At 40.1% G+C, this 27,867-nt stretch overlaps 2 protein-coding genes across 3 annotated transcripts; one reads left to right on the top strand and one right to left on the bottom strand.

The window, feature by feature from the left end:
* Window positions 1-1,034: 1,034 nt before the first annotated feature.
* Window positions 1,035-22,825, bottom strand: LOC135941912 (terminal nucleotidyltransferase 5C). Of its 2 annotated transcripts, none has more exons than XM_065487706.1 (4): window positions 22,664-22,825; window positions 5,225-5,620; window positions 3,995-4,222; window positions 1,035-2,469 (listed from the first exon to the last, which is right to left on the bottom strand). In XM_065487706.1, the coding sequence occupies exons 1-4, from the start codon at window positions 22,730-22,732 to the stop codon at window positions 1,963-1,965; spliced, it is 1,200 nt and encodes a 399-aa protein (XP_065343778.1). In that variant the 5' UTR covers window positions 22,733-22,825; the 3' UTR covers window positions 1,035-1,962. The 2 variants fall into 2 exon arrangements, with proteins under 2 accessions (XP_065343778.1, XP_065343779.1); XM_065487707.1 differs by lacking the exon at window positions 22,664-22,825 and adding an exon at window positions 11,645-11,806.
* Window positions 14,736-16,333, top strand: LOC135941913 (uncharacterized). Its single transcript, XM_065487708.1, has 3 exons — window positions 14,736-15,100; window positions 15,392-15,643; window positions 15,990-16,333. Exons 1-3 carry the CDS (start codon window positions 14,948-14,950, stop codon window positions 16,218-16,220), a joined length of 636 nt encoding a protein of 211 aa, XP_065343780.1. The 5' UTR covers window positions 14,736-14,947; the 3' UTR covers window positions 16,221-16,333.
* Window positions 22,826-27,867: the final 5,042 nt, after the last annotated feature.

Raw genomic sequence — 27,867 nt, forward strand, 5'->3', positions numbered from 1 at the left:
ATGCTGCCGCGCAGACGATGCAACCAACGCTCTCTGTGCTTATATAGCGATTGATCTACTCGCGCGTGCGGTGAGAGTGGAATATGGCTCTATTTATTTATGTACGAGCTCCTTTTGATTTGATGCCACATATCGTTAGACTTGGAAATATTATCCAAGCGTCATGAAATTCTGACTGAGGTTCAAAATGGAGGCTGCAAACCGGTCTAGAGAGTAGAGAGCACAATTAAACTGACTATCTTGGGCATAGAAATAAACTCTATCGTAAAAGTTAGTAAATAATAAAACCTCTCATTTGGAAAAAACCAGTACTTCTCAAAAAAGACAATCAGGAGGTTGGAAAAAAATTGCCAAATATTAATTGTTTATTCAATTTAGACGAAATTTGGTTATTAGAAATGTGAAATGAGCTATAATTCTGAAACAAATTAAAGGTTTCCATAAGGGATTTTATGCACCTTAAAATACACTTCTTCAAAAGAGCAAAATACTCCGCTTATTCTGATAAGTGATTAAATTTTCCTCTTTTTATGATACATTTTTTTAGAATATTTTCCTACTGACAAAAATGGAGCTGCAATATCTCTTAATCAAATAAGAAAATTGAGAGCAATTAACTTAAGCTATTAACGACTAGCGATTTTCCAGTCTAAATCTGACATAGGGACTTTTCTGGAGAGTCAAAATCGATACATTGATGAATTAAATTTGTTTCAACAAATATATTTTCATTAAAATTGATATATTATGACTTAATTTTAGCTTGCTCTTGGCTTTTGAAATATAAACCAAGTGTAATTACTAATTAGATCAAAAATTTCATCAAAACCTCATTCTCTCTCATTTTAAAAACGACTATTGTGAGTCATTTACAGAAATCAGCTCGTAAGTTCATTAGCTTAATATTCTAAGTTCCTGCAATTTACCTTGTGAAGAAATTTAATCGAGAGCAGCTCAGAAGCATGTATACTTAATTTTCATGTGTTCTAGCTTAATGCGAATGTTTGGTTTGATTGAATGAAAGCGAATTGTAATTTGATCTGTATGCTGTAGTTTATTGATATTTGATGACACAGACAGCAGCGCATCGTTAGCGATTAATATGGTTAAATGTGTGTTGAATTATTTAAATGGTATATGCACATGTGTTCTTGTGTGGTAAATACGGTCGACCGTCCCATGCGAGTCTGAGAGACGACTAAGTAAGAAAGATGCAACAGGGCAGCACAAAACTCGCGCGCGCGCACGTACATATGTATTTACACAGTCGGATCTTCAAATTTGTGCAGGGAACGGCATTCCAAAAAATCGGGTAATTTTTTTGTAGATTTTTTAAAAATTTATATATTTATTTTTTTGTATTTTTCTTCGTTTCACGAACTGTTGCAATAAGCAACCCCCTAAATCGGAAAAAGTGTGCAACCGGCATAGCACACACTTCAATATGAAATACGAAACATTTATAAAATAAATATGATCGAATCTCTGTCGACGACACCGCCTCGTGCCTTCGTCGTTTGTCAAATGCCGTTCCCCGCCGAGAAGGAGTGCAAGAGCGCAATTAGAGCTAGAGTGCAGCTTAAACCTACGATAGAGACACTGACGCACACACTGACGGACGAACGACGCGCACGACGATCGAGAGCGAAGAGACAGCGGGCGGCGCTGCGTTGTACTTGGAGGAGCCAGCGGAGATCGGTGTTGTGCTGTAAATGCAGTCCTTGTGCCGGTCACAGCCTTTTTAGGGGAATGTATTTTTGTTTCATTCATATAATTATAATATATATATATATATCTCTATACATCGCGTGTAATATAGAATTCTCGGTCTGCACGGAGAGACAGAAAAAAACCTTGTTCGAATCGTCCATGAATTTTGTTATCGCACAATTTTCAGAGTGACATCTTCAGCTCAGCGGCAGCAATGGCGCGCCGAGTTCAGCTGAGGATGCGGATGCGCACTCAGGACGTATGCCACGGTTGGTAGTAGATGACGGGCGGCGCCATCACCTGGCGGGCCAGCTCCTCGATCAGCGCCAGCGTCTGGCGCCTTTCGTGGCCCATCAGGCAGACGGTCGACTCGTTGACGACGCTGTACAGCTGCTGCAGGTAGATGTACTGGTCGATGCCGCTGGCAATGTGGTTGTTCAGGTAGGCCTCCAGCTTGCTCCGCTGGCTCACCACGTCTGAGAAGTCGATGAAGAAGCGCGAGCACATGTACCGCTGCAGCGTCTTGATCTGCTGTGGCCGCTCCGGCTGGTAGTTCCTCGTCAGCAGGTGGCAGTACTTGAGCAGACCGCCGCCGCGGATCTCCTCAGGGTGTCGTGTCGCGATCAGCTTCTTGTGCAAGTGGTGCAGCGCCTCCTGGATGTCGCCGTACACGGACTCGCCCACCACGGTCGGGTAGAAGTTATCTGACATCGCCAGGTCGCTGCACTTGTAGAACAGCAACAGCGAGTCCAACACCACCTGCGGGCAAAACGTCAACACAAGCCGTTAAATTCGAGTTCAGCATTTTGTGGAATAAAAAATAAACGATAGGGCGTTTCCAGGAGATATTCGACAACAAGAATTGGCAAGTCTACTCCATTTGTCTGATTATAATTGATTATCTCGGGAACTCAGTGAGCCAGAAAACGAGCTTTAATGAAGCCTGGTTGATTCAACAAATGCTCGAGCTTTCACGGACTGTGAAAACTAAACTATCAAGACGACGGTTTCAAAAAAATTTATTATCATTTGCCCGAGATATTTTACCCCTGAATTTGAGACGCAAATTGACTAGTTTTTCCGAGCTTCCAATCTTCATGCAATTTGAATAACAAAATCGCTCAAAAACAGATTGAAGCCGTGCAAATTGGCTAAATATCCGTTCAAAAGTGCAACTCTATGTCTTATGCGCGAACGTTTTTCCAAAATTGAAACTTTCAGCAGCCCAAAAATATTTTTTGCCTTTTCTAGTCATAAAAGTACTAAAAAAACTCGGTATCTTAACATTTTGTGTGAAAAGAGGAGTTTGATTTTATTGCAAATTTCTTGACTCCAATTTGCTAATTTTAATCTTTTTGGGGTAAAAATAGAAACGCGTCTCGTTTTTTGTAAACGAAAGCACCTAAGTTTTTTTATTAAATATATAATTTAATTTTTGTTGATGAAATGAATTAATTTTTAAAAGAAATCAAAAGGAATGAAAAATACTTATCAGTGTTAAAAGAACTGAGATCATAAAAAGTTTTTCGCTTTCTTAGAACTTTTCCTTTTATTGAAGAGAAATTAAGGGGAAATTAATATCTTTAAGAAAATAAAACGGTTAAAAATCGGTAACTTTTAAAATAAATGAATGGCACATAAGGCTACAAGTACGTGTGAATCATGCACTAAAACGGATTGTTTTGGCCTGACTTTAAAAAATGCGTCTGAATTTATCAGCCCTTGGGATTGTATGTCACAATGCATTGCGCTTTATTCGGACGTGAGGTGAAAGAAAGGCAAGCGTTTTACAATTCAGTTGAAATTTTGAGGTTTATGAGTTAATTGCCAATATGAGCGAGCGATAAACAGAATCGTAAAAAGTGCCGAGAGCAATGGAGTGATTACGACATTTATCAAGATTAAGTAATTGAGAAAGTTGCTCTTACGTGCAACTACCTTGCACCGCGAGAGATCAGATAAAAGTGATTTGCGCTAATCATAGGTGCGATCGGCAAAAAACAAGAAGATTACGCAAGGTCGGCTAATCGAGCGATCATCGAAAATCCCAGCTCATGACGCGGGCAGAGGGAGAAAAACGTAACTATGAATTCATTATCAGCAGCCAATAACAAATACCTGAGAAGAAAGTGGGACGTTTGTTCGCCGTACAGATTGGCTTTGAAGGTCGCGTTGTTACATATTCACGCGTTTACCCGTTCTCTCCGAATAAAATGCGAGCGTGCTTTGGATATTGTATAAAAGCGGCAGCTGGAGATGAAAAAAAAGTAATAAAAAGACAAACCTGGAACGAGTCGACGGAGAATTCAAACTGCCTGCGCATCGAGTCGACGAATTTGAGCTCGACGTTGCTGCCGTGTCCAAGAGAGATTAGGGACCAGCGATCGCCTGCTTCGTTAACCTTGACCATTTTGCCGACGTAGGCCTCCTTCAGGGAGCAGGTGGAAATACGCTTGCGGCTAACGCCGTCGGGCAGAAGCTCCAGCAGCGAAGCCAGAACGGCCTGCTTCACCTGAGAACACATCACAGAACAAGGATTACAAAAATGTAAAGTGCAATTTACGTGCGAAAGATTTTCTCAGGGTATTAAGGAGGAAGAATAACGAATTGATCAAGAAATCCCTTTCCCCAATAAAGATCGGAAACGATTAAGTGTTTTTATTTCTATCGGTGGCTTTGGACAAATATAGACTTCTGGTTTAGTCTTGCTGTTACGAATTTTAGGCACCAAAATTATATTATTTGTGCGCAAATCTTGGCAAAATAAACTTATATGTACAGCATAAGGCTGCGTGTTTGATTTTTTTTAACTTTTTTTCTAGTACGTGTTGCGAACTATTGGATTTCAACTTACAATTAGTTATGGAATTTCAAGCCAACGTCAAGATCAAACAGTATTTAGGAATTACTTAACCGGAATATTTTCAATTTTGACGGATTCTTGATATCAAAATGTAATTTATTCTTTCATCTTTTTTATCACAAAGTTAGGAATAAAATTAATTTTGAGCGAAATAAAAAAGTAACTGCTCACAATGAAACACAAGAAGTGTTTCTCGAGTGTTGCAAAAATTGCTCTACAATTCAAATATCAATTAAAATTCAAACTTCTGTCGGAAGTTACTGGCAATCGCCGCTGCCACAGCGATAAAGACCCTTTAATACGACCATTGTGTATATTGATATGAAAAAAGTCGATTTTTTTAAATTTAGAATTATGGAAGTGATTTTTTTAATATTTTTGGTTTCAGGATACTTGGTAACATTTATACTGAATAATCTCTGAACCGATAAAAGCTATTTTACTATGCAACGACCATACGAACTTTTATTAAACTGTCCAAAACATATAAAAATCAACTTTATAACTAGGAAAATCGTGAAATAGGCAGTCGACTTATTTTCACCTTAAAATATCTACAGAAATCTGCTTCATTTAATAAATAATTCGAAAATTAAAATTTCCTAATCATAAAATCAAGCCATGAGAATTGAGGCGTGTTTGGGAACTGACCTTTTCGAACTGGCGAGCGGACGGCAGGTCAACTGCGAAGATCAGGTCGAGGTCGTTGTAGGTCTGGGCATCGTGCGCGAGCACGTGCGACGCAGCGCCGCCGTTGAGGCGGATGTCCCTGACGCGTACGTCGTCGGCTTCGAGTTTGGCGCGCACGACGCTGACGAGATCGCGCAGGCGCACCTCAAGCGTCGGAAAGTTACCGCGGCCGTGCACTTGCACCACCTGCTGCATGACGGTGTCGAGACGCCGCACCTGTTCGAAGCTCAGCACTGCCAGACGTTGTTGCTTGTCGTCCTCGTCGACCAGGGCGATGCATGGCGGGTCCTCAGAGGTCAGCGACGACGAAGACGAGCAGCCAGAGTCACTCGATTCGTAGCTCATCGCCTCGCAGCTCTGCAAACAACGGAACAGCCAGGGTTAGTCGCTGCGAATGAGTAGCGCGAGGCGCGATTCGTGCTGAGCGTCTGAACGCTTCGAATTTTGAACCAACAATTCCAAAATGCGACAATGACCGGAGGAAATTGTTTTGAGAAAAATTTTAGCGTGTCCTTTGTTTGTGTTCAAGTATGTAACAAAGGATAAGCAATTACATATTGAAATTAACTTCAATTTGTTGACTGCAAAAACGTTTGATTGGTAATCTCTCACGGTTTGTTAAAAAATTTTCGCTTGAGTTCGATTCCTCTAGCCGCGATCTATTCAATGGTGTGCGAATTATGAGGTAAATTTTCCTTCTTGCGAAATCAATCGTGATATTACAATAAGGTGACAGTGCTCGCCGCTTGATTAGCATGCAATTTTGGGACCAATTTTTCAGAAATTCTAACGGAAACTTGGAAATTTTTAATTGTGTCTCGATCTTTAGAGAATATTTAAGGTAAAGAGAAATAATAGTTTTTAGCGAATCCCATGACAAATTTCAAATCCATCCCCTGCCTACTTCATAAATATATCTCGAGCCGGTCGTGAAGCGATTTAATGCCAATTATCTTAAAAATTTGGACAGCTCTTTTGCTTTCGATTAATAAAATCTTTTAAAGTGGAATGATACTGGGCAACAATTAAAAATTATTTAAATTGTTGGATGCCTTAAACAATTGACCGATAAACAATTTGTTCAACAATTTGCAATAATAAAAAAATGACTTTCCTGAAATAAAAATTTAAATTTTGCCAATTTTCTCCAAAATTTACAGTGCTCGAACATATTTTCTTGGCATATTCCGATTCCTCTCGTCGAGATCTGTTCAACGGTGTATGCCACTTATTGGGGAAACCCTTGGTTTTGAAATTAAATCGGATTTCAAGTAAGGAGACAGCTATTGCCATTTGAAAAGCCAATTTTCTCAAAAAATTACAGCGCTCCTTAGGTCAATTAAGGTTTTTACTAAATCCTAAGAGACGAGTTTATGCAATGGCAACAAGCGTTTTCCAGGCTTTTGCAGTATCATTCCTCTTTAAATTCATCTAATGATGAAAGGGTAACGATTTATCAAACCATGAGTATCCCTTCTCTTAAAAAGACTAGACGCTGCTTTATATCCAACTATTATTAATTCTTGAAATATCTTTGGGTTTAACCGTTGACTCCAAAATGCATCGAAACGTTCTTGAAAATGCGAAACATGTATGTAAGCAAAGATTTGTTCCATTTATTTTCAAAACAATCCTACTGCAAAAATGTCAACAATGCTAGCCAAGCGTGGCAACAATGTTCCGGTTCTTCGTGAAGCGTCTTTTACTTAATCGTTCATCGGAATAGTACTCGACATTGAATTGTTTGAGAAATGCTGAATTCTAGCAATAATCTCTTTATAGCACTCTGCAACAAGTTATTAAGATTTATGTAATCAGAGCTGTTTAGCTGCTGGCGGCAATCAAACAATTATCAACAAGGTTGGCTTTGAAGAACGGTGCTTGGATTTATATACAATGTAATCCGTGCGGCCGGCCAGTTAAAAATGAATGAACCAAAATTTTAGATAGACTAGACGAAGAAATCGATAGTGCCTTACAATAGTGAACCACCTTGAACTTTTCTTTCCCATCAGCAGGGTCTCACGGTCATGTCACTACAGATATGTTTGTATTCTCATATTCTCCCCGCTATTCATGGCCAAGATTGATTAAAATAGAAAATAGTGTTCGTGCATATTCTCGAGATTAAAGAGACCTTTGCGTATTTACCGCGAGAGCTTGATGGTATCGCAGAAATATAGCAAAATGCACACAAATTACACCGCAATTGACCCAATATTCCATAACACTTTAAGAGGCGTCACGGAATAACTCGATTCAACGACTAATTACGTGATTCAGACATCACGCGCTCTGCGGCAGTAAAATCTGTGCGATTTTGGCAGATAAATCTGTAAGAAATCGTGATTGCCGCCATAAAGTGTTGAAAACACATCGCAGACAATTACCGGCGACACATTATTCCTACGTGCGTTGAAACAGTGCGCGCCGCGCGCGCGCATAACGAACAAAAATGAGTAATCAAGCAGTTCACTCACTATTCCAGGTTATCACGAATTTGCTCAATGGCGCGCGCGAACGGACAATAAACGGGCGGGCGATAACCGCGTAATATGCGTGCGTTCGCGACCCAGCCTTTATTCTAGTCGTTGCGAGTGAAAGAGATAATAGGCGTGCGCGAGGGGTCAATTTGTGTGCGCTACGCCGAGAAAGAATGGCACACACACACACACTCACTCTCAGATTTCTATTTGCTTCATGGCATTGACCTTCTTACGTCACTTAATTTGGCAACACGATTCCATTACACAAATCGCACTCTAAACTCTCGCCGTGCTCACTCGCGCGCTCGCACACTCACACTTGATGGAGTGAGAGTGTATTTTGGTCAGAAAGCAGGTTCGACTCGCGCGCTTTGGCTCACCGAACGGTAACAACGGGAGCAATTATTATTATTACCATCATCGCCGCTGCTGCTAAATCGCGGACCAGCGCTTTTCGCAAGGGCATGGACTAGCTAGACACGTTGACTACAGAGATGATTAAATTTTATTCTTGGCAGTCCTGGCATCAACATCATTTTCACTATTGTAATCTAAATAGTTTCAACTACATCAATTCTAATGAAATTGTATTATTTATGTGATGCAAGTTAGTCAGTATGTAATGATCCTCTTTAAGTTGAACCTTGAAACCTCAGAAATAGATAAACAGAGGGAGAGAAAGAATAAACCTTTTTGTTAATTACAATGATTTGAAAAGAAATTTTAAAATAACTAATGTAAAAATCAGATTCAAAATTTGACCTCGAAAAATTAAAATATTTTGCTAAATAGAAAGCTTCAAAAGATTATTTTTAAATAGTTTTAAATAAACTATGACAATAGGATTTTATTGAATAAACACTAGGCTATGGCAGCAATATTTTTAAATATAACGTATTATGTTACATCAAAAAATCTCAAGAGATAAAATGAGGAATCTCCCAAGAATGTATGGGCAGCAGTCAAATGTAATTAAAAACGTAACGTGCATCAAATAATAATTTCATATTTACAACAAGCTCAATTAAATCAAATAGGTTAAAAAATATGCCTTTTTCGGATTTAATTTGATAAAACAGATAGTTGGAAATTCGATTGCAAGCAATTACCCCTGAGCTATTTTCTAAATTAATAAATTATGGGTTTATTATAAGAAGGCTATTGCAAAACCTAAGCTCTGTGTCAAGGAGATCATTAAAAAAATAAGAAAAATCGAAGCTATATAAACATAAAAAATCCGTTTATTATCTGGAGCAAACCAGATTTTTAGTCAATTCTTTTGATCAAAATTGATTTATTTGTAAAAAAAAATTGAAAAATGTGTTTTTCAAGCCGTGTCATTTTTCCTTCTTTGCTCTAAATTATTCCTACACTTTTTAAATTCGTTTGATTTCCTGAATATCGCGTTATTTGCATTCGCTGTAAAAATACTCTACATTTTTATATTTGTATTAACACAGCAGGGAAGTGATAATAATGTTCGTACTACTTTTAAAACTTCCTGATCAATTATCAACCGTTTAACGATCTGTTTTTTCTCCTTAAAATAAAAATAAAACCTCAATACAATGAGCACTGGCTGTTGCGAGTGTCGGAGCTACAAAAGATTGCGTTTATCTGCCCCGTGACGAAGTGCTGCTGATCCGATGCTCATTCACTTGAATGCAGCCATCAAGATTTGATGTATTTCAGCAATGCATTGTTGAGACACAAATCAAGGAAAGAGCAGCATGCCGAACACTGTTGCTTGTGCAACCAGCTCGAAAAACACGCTCCGCTAAAAATAAATCGCGAGGATGTGTAGCATAAACCAACTCGGACGAGGAACAAAAAATAAAATTAAACACCGCGCCGCGTGTGTCTGTGTGTGCGATGGCGCCATGGCAGTTAAAACATCGGGGGTTTCTTTAACCTTTCCATTTGAGCAATGCTAACGAGATGCGTCGTTTCGCGGCAGACGAGTCCGAGCTGACAAAAAATTAACAGTCCTGCTTCCGTCCTTGCCTTTTGGGACATGCCCGGGAGCTGGAGACGAATTTTAACCTTTTCCTATGTACTGACATAAGCAGCAATTAAAATATGCTAATCCCTTTGGGAACACCATCACCTTGTCGAAACCCTATTTGGAAAAGGGAACAGCGCGGCACTTTTGACGTTTGTCACTATATTTCGTCCGGTTTTGTCATTTATTTTATTTTCCTGTTGTGCGCGTCCCGCGGGGCGGTGATCCCAGTCAGTTTTTGAACGCAAGCCTATTGTTTCGATGTCACCCACGTCACTTTAATGCCGACCATCGCGTCCGCCCTGCCATGGTGCAATTCTTTCCACCGCATTTCCACTCTTCCGCAGTCATTTTCCACGCTGGCGAACGGCTGAAAATTGGGCATTGTGTGCACGCTGAATTGTGCTCTGTCGCGGACAGTGAACCGAAATGCGCGAATTTGCGCGTCATCTCAATTTAATTTTGCACGAGTCAGCGCTTAGGCAGAGCATTTAAATGCTTTGTCCTTCGTCTGCTTCTGCCAAAGTGAGATTGGAAAAAATATGCCTTCTGAATAATTTATTGGGTGGACGAGAATAGCATCAACTCGGAGAGGCAATCGAAAGGAGTTTCACTGGGCAGAAATGACGTTTGCTTGTATTCTTAATGTGTAAAAAAGTAGTGTTTTGATTACTATTCGAGGAAAATGTATTGAATTTTTTGTTCTCCTAGATATATGGACCTTTGTTTCGATTATTTTATAGCATTTTTGTGGAATCTAGCAAACAACTCACTTTTACAATGTGCAACAATCAAATCAGGACCGAGTAACAACAAGATTACAGTTTTTACCTGATTTTTAAGATAAAATAAACTGTTTGACAAAGATTTTTTCGCTCCATTTTCTCAAAAATTTAAAAAGCATTTTGTAATATTATGTAACAATTAATTGCACCTATTTCTCAATTTGTCATATAATTCTAGTTTAATTTGCAAAATGAATATTATTTAATTTCAATATTCGATAAAAAAAAATCTTAAATTTCTCGTTCGAATATATGAGTTTCACATTTTGAAGGTTGTGCGTGGAATTTGTTTCCTTTCTATAACAAAAGTGTCATTTTTCCCATTCCAGCAGTGCCAGAGTAATTTTCGCTTAGAGTAAACTAGCCTGTGATCGGGTTAGAATATCTGCAGCATCCCAAGGAAAAAGAAAAACAGAATTTAACTCGGCGGTAACGTAACCACTGCTACTGTGCAATTGTCGAGAGTTTAGCATAACAGGGCTTGCGAAGCCGCGTGTGATTCTGTTAATTAGCAGCGAGGAAACTTCTCGCCGCACCTCTAAAATTAATTTTCCAGGAAGAGCACTCGAGTTTCAGATTCTTAATTAAAAATCGTGCGGCGCGTATTTATTCACGGTGGCTTAAGCTCGGGCGAAAACAAAGCAGCGGTGGCGCAGACCCGAACCGAAGAGTGCCTTTTCGCTGGCTGGCTGGCTGGCGCGGCGTCAATCAAGATTGCAGCATCTCTTGCGCATGTTCTAGATGCCACTGGAGCTTTCTCGTTCGTATTAGAGCATCAACAAAGTCCTCCCGCTGGAGCGTGGCTCTGACTAGATCGCATTTTTTGGCCCAAACTTAATTACCCTCGGCTCGCGAGAGATAAAAGAGGCGAAAGAAAAGAGCAGACCGTCCTTCTATCGCTATACTGTTATTAAATAAATAAACAAGCACGCCACACGGCCGGGGCCTGCGGAAAATCAATACGCCGAAATTGCGTGGTGTTTGCGCCTGGCGCATTCCGGGCCACACCACACGGTGCTCAAAGTGTTGCCGAACCGAAAATAACGTCGCGAAAACAATATAATTATCGGCCAGCGGTGTGCGTGTATTTCGGCAAAGCGTGACTCACTTTCGGCGTCAGGCGGTCCAGCTTGGCGGCTTGTCGGGGAGTCCTGGTGACGGCTTGTCGAGACAGTAGGTAAGGTCAGGACCTGACAGGGTACTGAGAGCAGTGTAGGCAGGTGAGAGCGAGCGAACGAGTGGTCGGTGTGAAGCACTCGGCGCAACTGACAACAGGCAGGCAGGCAGGCCAGTGAAAGGCTGACGCTGCGGCTCTGACGTCAAACGGACTGCGTGGGCGGCCTCGCCAGCGCCGAGTGCCTGGATCCGCCCACGCACCCTTTGACCTTTCCACCCCATTCAGCCCGGCCAAACCCCCCGGGCCCCCGAACGCTCTAGCCCGCCGCAATTTTTCGGCACGCGGCACGCGGGGCCAAACGAATTTAAGGGGGGTTTAATTGTTGATTGTTCTGCGGCTCCTGCGACCAAGTTGTAGCAAACAAGTGGTTTCTATTTTCAGCCCGGCGGTTACAACGACGTGCTCTGCTCCTGGAGAACGTAGTGTTTTTGTTGACGCCCCGCCTCTGTTTTTCCTCTTTATTCGTATCTGCAGCTTTAATTGACTTGTGCTCCAGGAGTATTTTGAGTGTTTGTGGAAATAACACCACCCACTAACACTATTGATTTGTAGTAGAATAACTCTGCACAAACTTGACAAAGTACTTGAAACTACATTGCATTTGCATATATATGTACCCCAGTTAACTTGCAGAGACAATTCCGTGGAAAGTTTTGATAAAACATTAAAACTTACGAGAGCGGTTTATCAAGAATGTGCACTTTTAATCTCTTTATGTAACAAAATTAAATCGTGGTACGTTGATTAATTTGATATATGAGCAAAATTCCCCAGTTTGTCCAGATAGGTAAAATTCATATTGAAATATCAAATTCGTTTCACATGATTTCCCTATTGACATCAAAATATGATAACTATAGTCAATAGGACTGCACGATTAGTTGTATATCTATTTTTGAATAGGTCTACAAAGTAAGAGTAATTACATGAGCACGGGTTATAGAATTCCCAGATAAAAGCTCATCTAACAAAAATCAACTAATTTGCATTCAACCAACCAACTTCTCCCAAATAAAAATAATTTGAAATTTGAAGTAAAATTACGTTTGGTATCTTTAGATTTTCGTTACTCGTGACCTTCTTTGCTTTAAAATAAACTTTCAAAGGAATTAAAATACGTTTGAATTTTTATTAAAATCTAAGTCAAAATTTTGCCACAAAGTAAACAAAAACTCAAGCGGAAACACCGACGACTTTGAATGCCTTAAAAGTTACCCAGCTATAAAAAGTGAAACATTGTTAGCAAATTGTTTATTTTTTTTAGTTCTGAAGGCAACAAGTGGAAACAAATTATCACACATTCAAGCTGGCATCAAAAGCTAAAATTTGTGCTAAGCAGTTTGAAAGCGTAAAACTGTCTGAATCGTTTAAAAAAGAAGAGAAAATTAACATAATTCGTGTATGATTAATAAAAATGACACGTTTATTCTGAACTGTGGATAATTATTTCCCTATAGTTACCAAATTACTGCAGTAAGTTTTTCCTTGTTTACGCACGTACCAATGAAGTTCAGTTGAATTTAATAAGGGCAAGGAAAATTGCGAAAAATATTTAAGTAAACTGCTCCTTCTCGTGAAAATACTTATCAATAATTAGCAGAAGAAATGTATGTCATTGGATCCACTTTTCAAAACAACTATTTTGGTCTGGATGATAATCACGATAAAAATTACAAATAATCGCATGAAATTCCTAGTGAATGCGGTAATCAAGATATATTATAATGGTAATTGACCAACAAACTTGCCATTGAGGTTGTTGTTCCCAACCATTGAGAAGATCAATAATAATGTTTGCCCCCTTCGACGCTTTAGTACATATTTTTCCTTTTCCGCGAGTTACTTTACAACACGAGCAAAAACCCTTTCATGAATGAGCCGACTGCGTTTGCAGACGTGCCAAGTGGTGCTAATCGGAAAGTGCGTTGAAAGTGTTAAGGAACCGCGTCGACGTGCGTTCAGCATACTATTACACAGTGGTTGCGGTGCCGAGGACAGACGCGGGCGGTTGGGCGGCGGGGGCTGTCGACGGGGGTGAAACTGCGTCGTGGCGCCGCTCTCTCACAATACACACACACTGCGGCTGGCTACAAGCAAGCGCCGCGTGGGTGTATACGGAGCACAGATAGAGAGAGAGATTCATTCACCCACCGGCCGATCGATAAATCCGGAGCTGCATGGCGGAGAGAGAAAATTCGAGAAAAGCGCCCAACACAACACGATACTGACCTCGGTAAAACGGTGTTTGCGGCGGATTCTGCCCTGAAAAGCGTGCTTTTGACGTTTGCTACTAGCTTGTCACATATAAAAATGCCGCTCAGGAAGCAACTGGAAAATATAGCATTTACAATGGCATTTGTCCAGATTTGCACTCTTGATAGAACAATTCTGTGTGCACATATTTTCTCTGATTTACAGCCCATAAATGATGGTTCAATTGTTGAGTGTCATAATGATGATATTGTTCAAATGAAGCTAAAATTTTATTTAATCTATAAAATAAAGACTGGTCCAGTTTCATTTTATTTTTAGTTTTAATAAATAGCAAAATAAATCTCTAGACACAAGTGAAAATATTCAAAGATTGTACTGTCAGTATTAAAACAATTTAAAAAATAATAAAATTCTAGAAGATATCTTATTATTTGTAATCCCGTAAATATCGTCAGTCCGTTTGAAAGATTATGTTCCTTAGTCTAATCCTACAAAAGATTTTTATCTTTAACCTGTTTAGATTAAATTGTTGCCACCTGGCAAAATTTTCGAGCCGGGTGGAAATTGCTGCAATCTATGCAAGTGCGCCACTTGTTGCTCCCCGCGATAAAAATTTAAAACCTGATTCCAGTGTAACGCAAGTTAATAAAATGCCAATAACTGTTAAAAACTACCTGGAAAACTTTTCCAGTGATCACGTGAATGCATAGTAACTCGAAACATTGCAAAACCGAACAGCGTCAGAATAAAATGGCATCTATCCTGACGTGATAGTTGAAAAACGTAAAATAGCAATGCTCCTCGCTTGCTGTTCCCACGGACGAAAAATCCACAGCGTTATTTTCCACTTCCCAGGGCATTGACAATAAACTTACGAGCCCATTATCACTCGTCGGCCGAGCGCTCGAAACGTGGAAATTTGCTGAACGCTTTTCCGGTGTGGAGGCAGTGGGGACGGTGGGGGCGGCGCTCAGCTGCTCTCCTATCTGTCGAGTGACACAGTGTCAGTTTCGGGACGTCATGAGCCAGTTGGTGACTTTTTTGTGGATCTGCGGTCTGTACATCGGGCTGAGCTATGTGATGGCAAAACTCGTGTCAGCTTATGACCCAAGGCGGCCATCCGTCGGCCAACTGGATCCTTTGGAGGACGATCCTTTGTCCCGAAAGGAAAGGGTACGTGACAGCTCAAAATTGCTCCACAAACACCGCGGCTTCCGGCAATTTTCTTTTGAAAATTTTCCCAAATTGCGTCGTTCGTTTTTCAGCCAGTACACGAGTTCCGCTTTGTATCAGCTTCATCAATCCAGATTTATTGCTTTAACCGCGAGTGAACTTTTGACTATGTGAGCACTGAAAAGCCTGCCACTTGTCAATTGCTTGTACTTTTATCAAAAGTTGATAACTGTGAAGGCCACGGCGTATTATGCCACGCAAAAGATTAAATAATTATCTTTTTTTTTGCAGCACGTCGAGACAAAATGGTGCAGGGGCTTAAGCGACCCGGCGTCTGGTCCAGCGCCGGTGGTCGTCGGCCCGAAAGAAAACACCTGGCTGCAGCAGGCATTGCAGCACGCCACCGGAGTGCGCTTTGCCGCGTCACAGCAGGCCACGCACCTCGATCGCTACTCAAAATCCGTGCTGCTGTTGCAGCCTCCGGAGCTCACGAATTTGGCAGATTGGAATCGCCTTTTCATGACCTGGACCCGCGATTTCAAGGTTGGCCCAAGAGCATTCATTGTCTAATCAATAATAACACAAGTCTGTTGGTAGTCGATCAACGGGTTTTCAGAGTGACGTCAAATTTTTAGCTTGATGAAAATAGAGGAGGTTGACCGAAACTGAAAAACGCATATTGTTAAAATAATGATTTTTGCTCAAGTGCTGTCTCACACTTTGACAAAGAGGTTATTTTTATCCCTTGTCCTTTTTTTCCTGACAACAATCCTGGCCCTTGCATAATTTTTTGATCTTTATCAACTCCAGCTATCTGGATCCAAAATATCCCAACCCAAATTTCCATGTTTTCGCAATAAATTGAAGATGATCATCTTTTGGTTCGCAGGGACCGATTTTGGCTGTGTTTGAGTCAAAAGTGGCTGCCGAACCGAAAGGCGAGCTGCTCAGGGTGCTGCGCTTTTTGGGACAAGATACGACTGGCGTCAAATGCGCTTTGAGAAGTTTGGCGGCGCCTGACGCTGCTGACGTGAACGCTAGTCTGCAGAGTAGCGAGGTCAAAGACGCCTGGCTCAAACTATTGAACGCCCTCAACGAAACTAGTCCTCAGCTGCTGTGACCAAGGTGTTCGTTCGTTCCTCCATTCTTTGTTTGCGTGTTCGAAAGTCTGATTAAATAAATTATTGACAGTGTTAACAATGCCTTTTCATGATTTGCGGTGATAAATAGCAGCGATGAAATCGCGATGTAGTGACATAACGGTTGCATAATTGTTTCCACTTTCTTTCTCCGGCACTGCTTGCCGGCGTGTCTTTGCGCACGTTGGCCAATCAGCCGTGAAGAGATTTTTATTACATTTATCTGGTTCGTGCGATTGCTAACGCTACCGCTTCTGATCTCTGTGAATATTGAAATGTTTATCGCTGGCTAGCATTGCGAGCCGCGGCGCCCTTTTGTTGGCCACTTGTGTGCGCATAAATAATAATTACTCCGTATTGTAGTAGTGTGTGTTCCGCTGGCTGATCTCGTGTTATGCAAATGCACGCGGAATACGGGCACGCGGCTGCACTTATGGGAGTTCAAATGAACTATTTAATTATCAGAATTAACCACACTACCGTATAAAAATTATTTGCTCTGTCAAAACACACATACACAAAGGTCCTCCGAGACTCACAAAAGAACCGAGCGAAAATTGTGGTCGTAAACGAGGACCAGACAAACCGGGCTCGGCGGTGGCGGCGGCAAAAGTACTCACCATTAGATCGATTGCTCTGCGGCTCGCAAAAGCGAGAGGCAAACAAACGAAATGAATAAGTAAAGGACGCTGAGAGAGAAAAGTAGACGCGTTCTGTTTATTTATTTGCCTGCTCTCGCATCAGAAAGGGAATAATACGAACGCCGCGAGAGCGTGTAATGCGTTCAGCAAGCTGAGAGGCGGCGGCCAATCCTTGCTCGCCTGCCTGCGTGTTGTACTATGTACACCGACCGAACGACCGACTACGAGAGAGTACATAATAATACACTCGCACACAACATATAAGCCTTGCTTGCCTGCCTGCCTGCCGAGCGCAAAAAACCAAGGACAGCTAGGAGCTCCATTTTTAAGAAGCCCTACACGTACTTTGTTTTCTCTCTAATATACTACAATCGCAGCGGTACTCAGGTTCTCTTGCAGCTCTTGACCACTGACATAAACATTAGCTTGAAAATCGTCTTCCTCCTTTCTCTGCTGACTGTATATCGGTGCCAATAAAAAGCGAATGCACCCAATTTCGATTCGAATCCCTGATTTCCGTCGCGATTACACGGGATCGGCGAAAGAACCAATTTTTTGGCATTTGTCACTTTTTACGACTCTCTGGCAGTAAAATATTTTTTGTACCATATCGACACGACCGCAGCGTGCTGAGGAATTCGTTACAGGATTTTAGAAATAATTTTTTAAAGACCATATATCCTATAAGGAGAGGCTAGACAGATTATTTGGTAACCAAAACTTTTTCGTGTTCTTGACTGTTAATTTGATTGTAAGATAAAGCCTGCATTTATTTGTATCGAAAGAAAAATAATAAATACCCTCGCAAACAAATTGAAAAAAATCAACGACTCCAAAAATTTCAGTTTATTGTGGAAGTTAAAGTGTTTCAATCAAAATTAGTTTCACTCATATTGTTAACAGCATAAACTGTTCTCATAGTGGAGCTTTTTTTCTCCGCATTTTGGCAGTAAAGTCTAGAAATCCTAATTCATGATGTTATCAGAAAAAGTCTTCAAACGAAAAATAAATCAAGTAGTACACGTAATCTTTTTTGCTAAGTGGTCTGGTCAACTTTTCGATCTCCACCAATAAAATGCTCCAAGGACGCCCGGTAGATAATTCGAGAGTTGTAATAAAACAATGTCGATCAAAATCCACCCATAAAAAAGTGCAAGCTGCATGCAATTACTGCGTTAACACGGAATTTGGGTCTGATAATGAGATTACCGCGCGACAAGTGACTCTTTTGATGCAAACAAAGCGCTCTTTATCATGCAATTTGCTCGTCAAAGGGCGGAGGAATGAGAGCATCGGCGGCTGAGGTGACGCTCAAGTGGCTTTTTGGCCGCAGTTGAAGCGAGCGGGCTGATAATTGGAGGCAGGCGCGGCTCCAAGACGCTAATTAATTGATTGATCGTCGTCAACCCCCCCGGCACCGGTGGTTTGTTTGAGATAATCAGTGCGTGCGTTGTCATTGCGTGTGGAGGGACATTCTATCTCTGCGGAAGATTGCGATACTACCTGCGTGCTCTTTTCATAACAAAACCAGAGAAATTGCCGAGCCTGGCAATCACACAAAATTCCGCTAATTCCTGCGATCGCTTTTACAAAGACACTTGGCAACTGTTTGTTCAATTCGCGAAGGCACAATTTGCGCAAGTGCCGCTGCATTCTTGCGACAGTGCATGCTCGATAAATAAAGCAATTCAGATTTTGTCGACGACTTCAAATGCCGCTGAGCTTTGCCCACACTAGTTCTCTGCTCTGCCTGAAAAGTAATTCTGTTCTAGTAACAAGTCGGCCAAGAGTACATCAATTGAAAAAGCTGCGCCGGCAGATATTTTTCAGCGACGTCACTCTCGCGCACTGCATTGCTCAAGATTAATAAACTCTCCGCGATAAAAGCTTAAATCGGGTTGAAAGCCGATGCTTCATATGTGGGGCTGTTAATTTTATACTATCGACTATTGTTTTGAGCTTCCAATCATGCACTTTGAGTTATTCGAAACAATCTTAAAATCGTCTAAATCGGCTAAAAACCCTTGTATTCGTTGGTTCGTAAGAAAAATGTTCTAAATTACAAAATATCAGGCCCAATTTTTCAATCTAATTTTGTTTGATCTATTTTCAAGAAAAATTTTTTACGTATGAAAAGAGCAGGTCTCATTGAAAATTTTCAAAACCTATTTAACGGAAATTTTGCTTGTGCGAAGAAGTATTTCAATTGAGTCAGTTGTATATTTTTTATTAAAGATTTAAAAATATATATATATTGTTCAAAATAAAAACATTAGAGATGGGTTAAAAAATTAATGATATAATATACGCAATTATTTTAAGGCTTTACACTCTTTGAAGAGTTTGAAAATTGGAATGAAAAATATGTTCTAATTGGTTGAATAACCTGTTTACCTCCATAATAATATTTTTATTTTTATAGGACGTGAAGTAAACTGTTCAAGCGAACACCTTTTACAAAAATTGGTGAAAAATATATAAGCCATTAAAATCTGACTGTGACCTAAAAAACCGTCTAACACTAACTTTTTTTGTCTAAGAACAGCCCTATAAAGATACGATTTTCCAAGTAAAATCACAAATATTACTAAAAAAAGGAACCAATCAATACGCATTTTGTCATACGAGGCCGAGAGAAATTGATACAGATCACGATAAGCTGATAATTTGGCAAGATTTGCACGATATTCCAAATTAACAATGTTATCAGCCCTTCAAGGAGAACAACAAAGTCGCACGCGGTTTCTAGAAACTTCGAAAAAGCGCATACACGTTCGGCATATGCATGAAATGTTTGCTTAATCTCATAGAGAAGGAAGTCGTTCAAAACTATGTGCCTTCGCGCAGCTGGGCTGACATACAAATGGTCGAAGGTGCTAAAGAGCGCAAATTCGATTTTGCAAGTCGGAGTGGAGGCTATAAACGGCAGGCAGCAACCGTAATTGAGCAGGTTCAACACATTGTTTTGTAGCGAGAGCAGTGACGTAAGCAGAGCTTGCATCTCGCCGGTTAAAAGCAGTACAGTACACTCATACAAGAATCGAAATGGATGGATAAATTAATGCACGTCCGTGGCGAAATTGTAAACAAATGAGAGATTATAAAGGCGGTTTTGTTATTAGTCTGGAGCTGCATTTCGAAACAATTCATTCCTCGTTACGGATTTCGACCTGCATTAAAATCTGACTGTATTTTGTGTTATAGAAAGGTGATGTTTCATAATGGCGCGAAGAGTGAAAAACGTACTTATCAAGAATGTTTTTTAAAAAAAAAATAAAAAGTCAGTTAAAATTTTCATCAAAATTGTACTGGAATTTTTTGGCCAAAATACAGAAACAAAGAATTTTTAAAGCGGGCATTTCTGCGTCTCAGATTGTTACTTGGTAAAATCTGACTGTTCGTCCTTGAGAAAGAAAAGTGACATCCTCAGCTGCCAGAAAAAGGCACAACATATTTGCCTCCTCAGGCGGAAAGAAGCTCGAAATGCGTGTCATTCCGGCATTTTTCTGATGCCTGCCTCCTTCGTCTGGGACAAAAGAAAAATTTATTTGTCCAATCAAGAAGACCGTGCAATAAGCGCGTTTTTTCTTCTCATGAACCACGGATTTGCGCCGAAATTGTGACCTTTGAACCGACCCTGCTTGGGGTTATCAGCGAGAAAGGCGAAGCTTGGTCTGCGGCCACAACTAACTCGATTTTAATTTCGTTCTCGGGCGCGTATTTTTAGTCGGCGGCCGGTGCGGCTGCCAATTGGCCGACGGCGCCGCCTTCACAATACATTTCGCTTCGAAGCGGCGGCGGCGTCTTCCGCTAATTTCGGTCCACGCTCATTGTCGCGCCGGCAACGTGTGCGTGAACAAAGTGGCGATCTCGTGCCACAGCATTATTGCCACACACTCTTGACACACCAGGCCAGCCAGAATCGAAAGGAGAGAAATTGAAATTCACAATGCCACGACGCCCATTCAGTTGGTGCTGCGGCTGCATCGTGTGCAAGGCTTCGCCGAAGATGTCGGCGGGAATTCGTGCACTTAACAAGCAAGGACGGATTCACTCACATGCTACATCCTTTTTTTGGTTTCGAAAATCGCTTCGTCTGGAAACACGATTAATTTTCACTTGAGCTAAAGTTGCAAATTGAAAGAGCAAAGTTAACTTTGATTTCAGTCTTCAGCCTAGGGAATTTAGCAAAAGCAAATATTATTTTGTCTAAAGAAACATTTTTTTAAAAAGAAATGTAAAAAAATCTTCTGTTTAAATATTTTTCCCTTAAATTACTGCAGAGAATAGTAAATGAGTCCAGATATTTCCAGTATCCAAAAAATTTACTCTAGCTACCAGTCAAACAATATCAAATATTTGAATTGTAATTCTACCAGAATGACAAAATTTATAGGAATTTATGCTCCGGCTTGAATGCCAGGGATTTTCTCCGCATTACATAAATAAATGAGATTTAGTTTTATGTGCTTTTCATTGCCTGTTATCTTTATTATCGAAATTTTAGATTGCCCCAGCGCACGGTGGAAATTCAGAGATTGCAGCAAATGTGTCAACGTCACAAATGTTAAATTGCTATCCATCATCGAAATGAAAAGTACCACGCAAACGAGAAAGAGAGAGCGGTAAATTGTCATTTGAATTTCAAACCAAAATCGAAAAAGCTATGGGATCAACAGGAAACGACACAGAGAGTTGCATCAAAACAGCGATGTTTTATTCCCTGTCAGCGCGAAATAATATTTTCGATTTTCGATGTTTTTCTTCGGCATAAAACCGAGATAGCCGCATGCACCTATCATTGTCTGGTTTCGAAACGGCCGCAAATTCCGAAAGCACGGAGACAAGGGCACACGCGTTTTTATTTGCGTTTAATTAATACCCACACGAGACGCTGCAATTCTTACCGTGGCGGCCATAAATATTTTGACAGGCGTCTTTGCATCGCATGCCGCGCGCCCGCCTATGGGCGTCCGCCGCCGTCTTCTGCCTATTTCACGCTGAAAACACTTTCGCTCCTCGCAAATAACCGCTTCAATGCCGTTTGCTGCTTCATTTTCTGTATTGTGCAGCATTGATATGTTGCGGCCACGTAATTGCTAAATTGCCCTACGCTCGCGGGCGCTTGAAAGTGTTAGCACTTTTTGTGCGTTTGGCGGCCGACAACCGCAAAGCAGCGATTTTCGTTTACATGCATTCCCAATTTTGGCATTGTAGCAGTGGGTACGCTTTCAAAACATTAAATTTCAGCAATTTGTCTCGTACATATAATTTGCAAGTTTGCCCAAAAACGCTTCCGAGAGCCCCAGACCGAGATTAGATTTTTATATTGCTGTGCTCATCAAGCGCAACGAGAGAGTAAAGAGATAAAGCTTAATTAACATCAATTAAACGTGTGTGCGTTTGCGGAATTTTGGCAGGTGTGACGGTGACAGTCGAGTGTCAAATCTGACACGGTTTCATTTTCTTGAAATCGTTTTTCAGCAACAGGGGCAGATAAAGTTAATTTCCATTGAAGAAAAAAATTAAATTAAACAAGAAAATTATCGGTTATCGGCTGTAACTGTAAAACCGTGAAAGTTTGGAAACGTTATCTCTAATTCTAACATTCGAATCATTATCCAGAACTGTTTCTAATTCAAAATTCAGGCAGCAAAATCCAGAAATTTGAATTTTCAAACAATACATAGTCCGAAAAACCGCGTAAAATTGGCAAAATTCTTAAATTTTTTAAATAAAACCGTGCAATCTAAAGAGAAATTAACAGAGGGTAAATTTCCTACCTGGGAGCTTTGCTTCAGGGTGTCGAGGGGTGCGAGGAAGGGCGCCTGGGTGACGATCAGGGTGGACATGGCGATGGCCCTGCTGCTGCGGCCGAGTCTGCGGTGCTTTCTGTCAGAGCTGCGGCAGCGCAAGCGGCGACGACCGTGGCGCCCTCTGCCGAGAGCCGAGCTGCGGGAGCCTGCGCCCTTCACTTGAGGGGTTTTGCTCACTCCTCTGATCTCGTTAGCTGCACAGAAATAGACGCTCGCTGGCCGAGCCTCAACCTACGTAGGCAGGTAGCACAAAACTCCTGGAAGCCGCCGAACATGCAAACACGGCCTAATCGCGAAGAAACGTGCTCACTGACCGACCGCCCGACCGACCGCGGCCCCCGCTGCCCCCCTAACGCCCGCCGCCGCCACTGATTGTTGGTTGCTTTTTGTTTATCTATTTGGCCGCGAGTGTGTGTGTGTGCATTAATCGCACGCACGCTATAATTCTATCAGGTTTCTACTACGCGTCATTTTCGGAGTTTTGTATTATTTGGGTTGGGATTTTAAGACTCTTTTGTCTTTTTATAAGCGTATACGTCTGCCTTATTTTCATTTTAACACCAGTTGGGCAGTAATTATACGGTTTAAAGACTCTTGGGCCACTCTTAAAATTGTGTAAAACCACCTAAACCGTTTAAATCGCTCTCAAATCTTAAAGCCTGGAATTCGCTTAAAATTGATCCCATTTAAGTGTATTATCTGCCTATGGTAGAAAAATTCCAAATTTCTACGGATGATTTTTGATAAATTTTTGTTGTATGTGGCACCTTTAAATTTTAAACATTTTTGGAAATTGTTTTAAACCACTTAGTCACTTCTAGTTTTCAATCCAAAGTTAACTAAAAAATTTATTGATTTTACGACCATACCTCTCATTTATTTTTTGTCATGCATTTCCATTTTACAGGAAAAATGAATATTTATTTCTTATCAAAAATAATTTGATTTATAGCTGAATAATTGATTTAAGAGACAATTTAACAAAAATATAACTGTCTTTGCTGAGCAACATTTCAGTTTTTGGGTTGTACAGAATTCGAGCAAAAAGGTTTATTTATATTTTCTAAATATCCCGATTTTTCAGACTATAGATATATTCCATTTAATTTCAAACTTAATTTCAAATGAACCCCAATTTTTCAGACAAAAATCATAAAATAAAATGAAATTAATTTAAACATGATTTTTATCCAAAAATTGGTTTAAACCCCGTCTAAATAGGCTCCAAAAAGCTGTCTAAAAATCCCAACCCTAATAACAATCTTTGCCGGTCTCATGCGAAAAATAATTGGCCTAGGTCCGTCACTGCGTTAATTACACGCGATTCTGCGGATTTTTAGGTGTGTTTGGCGGAATGAGCATGACTTTCCTCCTTCCGTCTTAAAAAAATGATTATTTTGAATTTTTTGCCGCGCTGTGCGCTCTATTGAGTAAATATATATCAATTGTTTCCCTCTGACGTCAGACTGCTGAAACCTTTGATTTGAAAGTCTTCTTTTTTGCCCCGTCCGAGAACTGCCGCTTGCGAGAGAAAGAAGAAAGGGAATGGATGAATGGGCCAGCTGATGCATGTCAGCTTCTTATCAGATGAGAATCACATCGCACCTTTGCTTGAATTATTTAATTCATTCATTGGCTTGCATCATAGACGGATCGTGACTTTAGAAAGGGAAGCGAGCGCTCTTTCCCTTAAAAAATTATTTTCTATTGAGGGCTCTCTTTTGTCATCCAATTGCAATAAAATTAGTTTTCTGGGAAAACGAGAACAATAATTAATTTAGTTACATGATATCAAGAAATTTCAATGATATTAATGTTTTTAAAATTATATTCATTGCAGACTTTACTTTCAAAGTTGAGTACATTTCTGGAAAATGCTTATTAAGTAAAATCGAGGAACAGATAAAAATTAATTCAATTTATACCAGTTTCCCAAGTGTATTGGAATTTCAAACATCGAGCTTTCTTCTAGAGATCATTATAATCCTTTTACGCATATTTCACCTTTGAATAAATTACCACATATAGTCGAGGTAAAAAATTGTTGTTTCAAGTTGAAAGGCCAATTTTTAATGTTAATAATGAGATTTGAAAAGCGTTCCATATAGACGTTTGCCTTGAGATATACAATGAGCAACTAAATAAATGCATACGTTACGTGAAAATAATTAAGACCAAACTGACGTAACTGTAAATAGGCGAAAACCACGTTTAATGTTGATGCACGCTCATCTCAGCACTTTCAAAATCATGCAAATATATCCTTGCTGTGAGCATAAATTTAAATACGTTAGAAACATTATATACACCTGCATTTTACGACACAAAAACTAGTTTTCTAAAAATGAGATCAGTAGGAATGGTGATAAAATTACAGGCCTAACACGAATTTGATTGACTCGATCAATGAACCGTGTTTTATGCACCGCATCAAGAGCAACAATGAAAATGATCCTGCTGAGGCTTATGCCATTTGAATGAGTAATCCGTTCAGTATTATTTCCGATCTGTATATACACTCTTATTATTTAGCTCGAAGTTGGTTTCGTCACATGACGTGCAGAGCGTGCTGCGGTTAAGTTTGATTATTTAATATTTAAATAATATATGAATTCGTTTATCCGTCTACATAGAACACTACACATGCAAAAAACTAGTTGAGAAATTTTTGTGTTTTTAAATTTATGTTATATTTCATTGCATGTTGAGCAACTCAAGTCACATAGCGTATTTTGGCTATCTCGAATTCAAACATTTTTGTTCCTTTCAATATGCCTGATTTTTTCGACTTTAACCTTTGGCCTACAGAGTTGGTCAGCATGCACCGACATTCAGCTCACTTATTTCATTATCTCTATTATATTCATTCCAATTTAACTTGCTTTAGTTAAATGATTTGAATAATTTAATTTTATTATTATGTGCATATATTGATAATGTTTAAACACGACTCAAAGCGCATGCAGGCTCTCCGTTTATATGATAAAATTCACCCCTGTTAAATGGGAAATTTGTGTCACCTGCATTTCATTAAAATCCGATACCCTTTCCAACGAAGTTCCCACGTAGTAGAATATTTTTTACGAACAAAAATTTTTATTGAAGCTTAAATCAAGTTAAAACTTTTATATCCTTCCATTCACGGATTTATTTTAATTTCCAATAACAATTTGATTCAAATACGGTGACGGTGCAACTGGAAGCGCGCGTTTATTAAATCCCATTCTCAGGGGAATCGATCAAGTCGTTAGTGCACACGCCCTAAATGCGAAGCGAAGTAAAAGTAAATACAAGCGCTCAAACTCCAGCAGCCTGAATGCCACTTGCAGGATCGAGGCAGGATTATTTTTTGTTCCACAACGAGAGATTGAGAGGTGCCGGGGCTGTGTGTGAGCGAGTGCCGCTTGCATGTTTGACATTCTTTTTCTCCTAGTCGCGTTCGAGGCCACAAAATGACGAACCAGTAAGCAAGTAGTGTACTCTCTGTACAAATAATAATAATTAATTGCGACCGGCCTCAGCAAATGTCAAAATAATTTCAACTCGACGAGAACGCGCCAATTGCTAATTAACAACCAGTTTTCTTTTTTTATCCAGCTTGGACTGGGGAGAAAAAACCTGAAAGTGAAATGAAATGATACTCGCGAGCCACTGTAATTATTTCGATTCGGCGAAGGTGAACCTCTTGAGTAAAATTATCGGAAGAAGCGCCGCTCTTCTTGGGCCAGTTTTTATTCAGGAAGTCGTCTGGTGCAAAATATTTCTCGAGCTGCCGACCGAAAAGTAAAAATGCCGGCAAATAAATGCACGAGCCTTGCAAAATCAAAAGAGATAAATTTCTATGCAAGCATGCTGCGTCACAGAACTCGGTCACCACGAGCCACTAGTTGTTGCGTCAGCGGACAAAAAGTGGCCGAGTGTACGGAGTAACTACCCGCTGTTTTTATTTTCCGCTCATCCCACACACTTTCATTATTTGCCATGCTGTTTCAAATCTTATCAGCCCCCAGCGATACGGATGAACACATTTGACACAATACACGCGAACAGCGCTAATTAAGCCGACTGGCGGAGAAATTGATGAGGAAGGCGTGCGATTGGCTTTTGATAAACGACCGCTTCGACTGATTCCATCGCGAAATTTAATCATTTTTGGGCCAGGGACGCGTTTGGTTTTTTATTGCTTCTACTATGCGCTGTATACCTGTTTGACAAGGGACATGTTCAAATGATAAGTGGCATGTTCAATAAATTATTCCAATAACACTCAGACCGCCGTGCAATTGGGACGGGTGACAATTTTTATTAGCTTCTTTCAGTTTCTGTTTTAATTACAGTTCTCGATCGTCATGAAAAAAATTACGAGACCAAAATTAAAGTGGACTGATGCAGGAAATCAATTTAAAATGATTGGCACTGTTGGTGGTAGGTAGAATTGATCAGTAGAATAGTTTCAACTACAGAGCAATAATTATTTTCACTCAACTTCGTTAAAATTTGGTTTGTAACATTTTTCAAAGAAACATATCGATCGGTGGGTCATTTTTGACGGTTTGGAAAAGTAATAAAATTTATCCACAAGGGTCAGCTCCGGGCAGACATCAAAGACAAAAGTAAATACGATTTTTCCGTGTTTCCCGTATCAGTCCTTTTTTAAACAGTGTACAATGGTAAAAAAACAACATTGCAAAAGCTGCTAAAACGTGTATAAATTGCCGCCTAATTGGGAAAAGCTGACCAAACTAGTATTTTTCTTTAGAAATAATAACGCACCTACAAAAGCCTAAATGTCACAGGTTTTCTAGAACAAAGCTATTAATTCTATCCAACGCGTCAATTTTTCAAGAATATGAAGCATTTTGAACATTAGTTAAATATGCAACATAAAGAATGTCCCAACAATTTTTTGTCAAAAGAGAAAAATTAGTTAACAGCCGCGTCAAGTACATAAAATTATTAAAATATACTGATGCTTCCCATGAAAACCTAAATTGGTCTGTTGAATGTGTTGAAGCCAGACGTACCTTGAAATATTTAATTTAATAAACCAGACAAAAATTACAACGGTAGTTTAAAAGAACCCCGCCCATCTCTCAGGCACCTTTCCTGTCGAAGATGACATGGAAGGGTCAGGCGTCAAAATGACCCGCATAGGGGCTGATAAAGAAATT

Source organism: Cloeon dipterum, chromosome 4, assembly GCF_949628265.1.
Source record: "Cloeon dipterum chromosome 4, ieCloDipt1.1, whole genome shotgun sequence".
Lineage (NCBI taxonomy): Eukaryota > Metazoa > Arthropoda > Insecta > Ephemeroptera > Baetidae > Cloeon > Cloeon dipterum.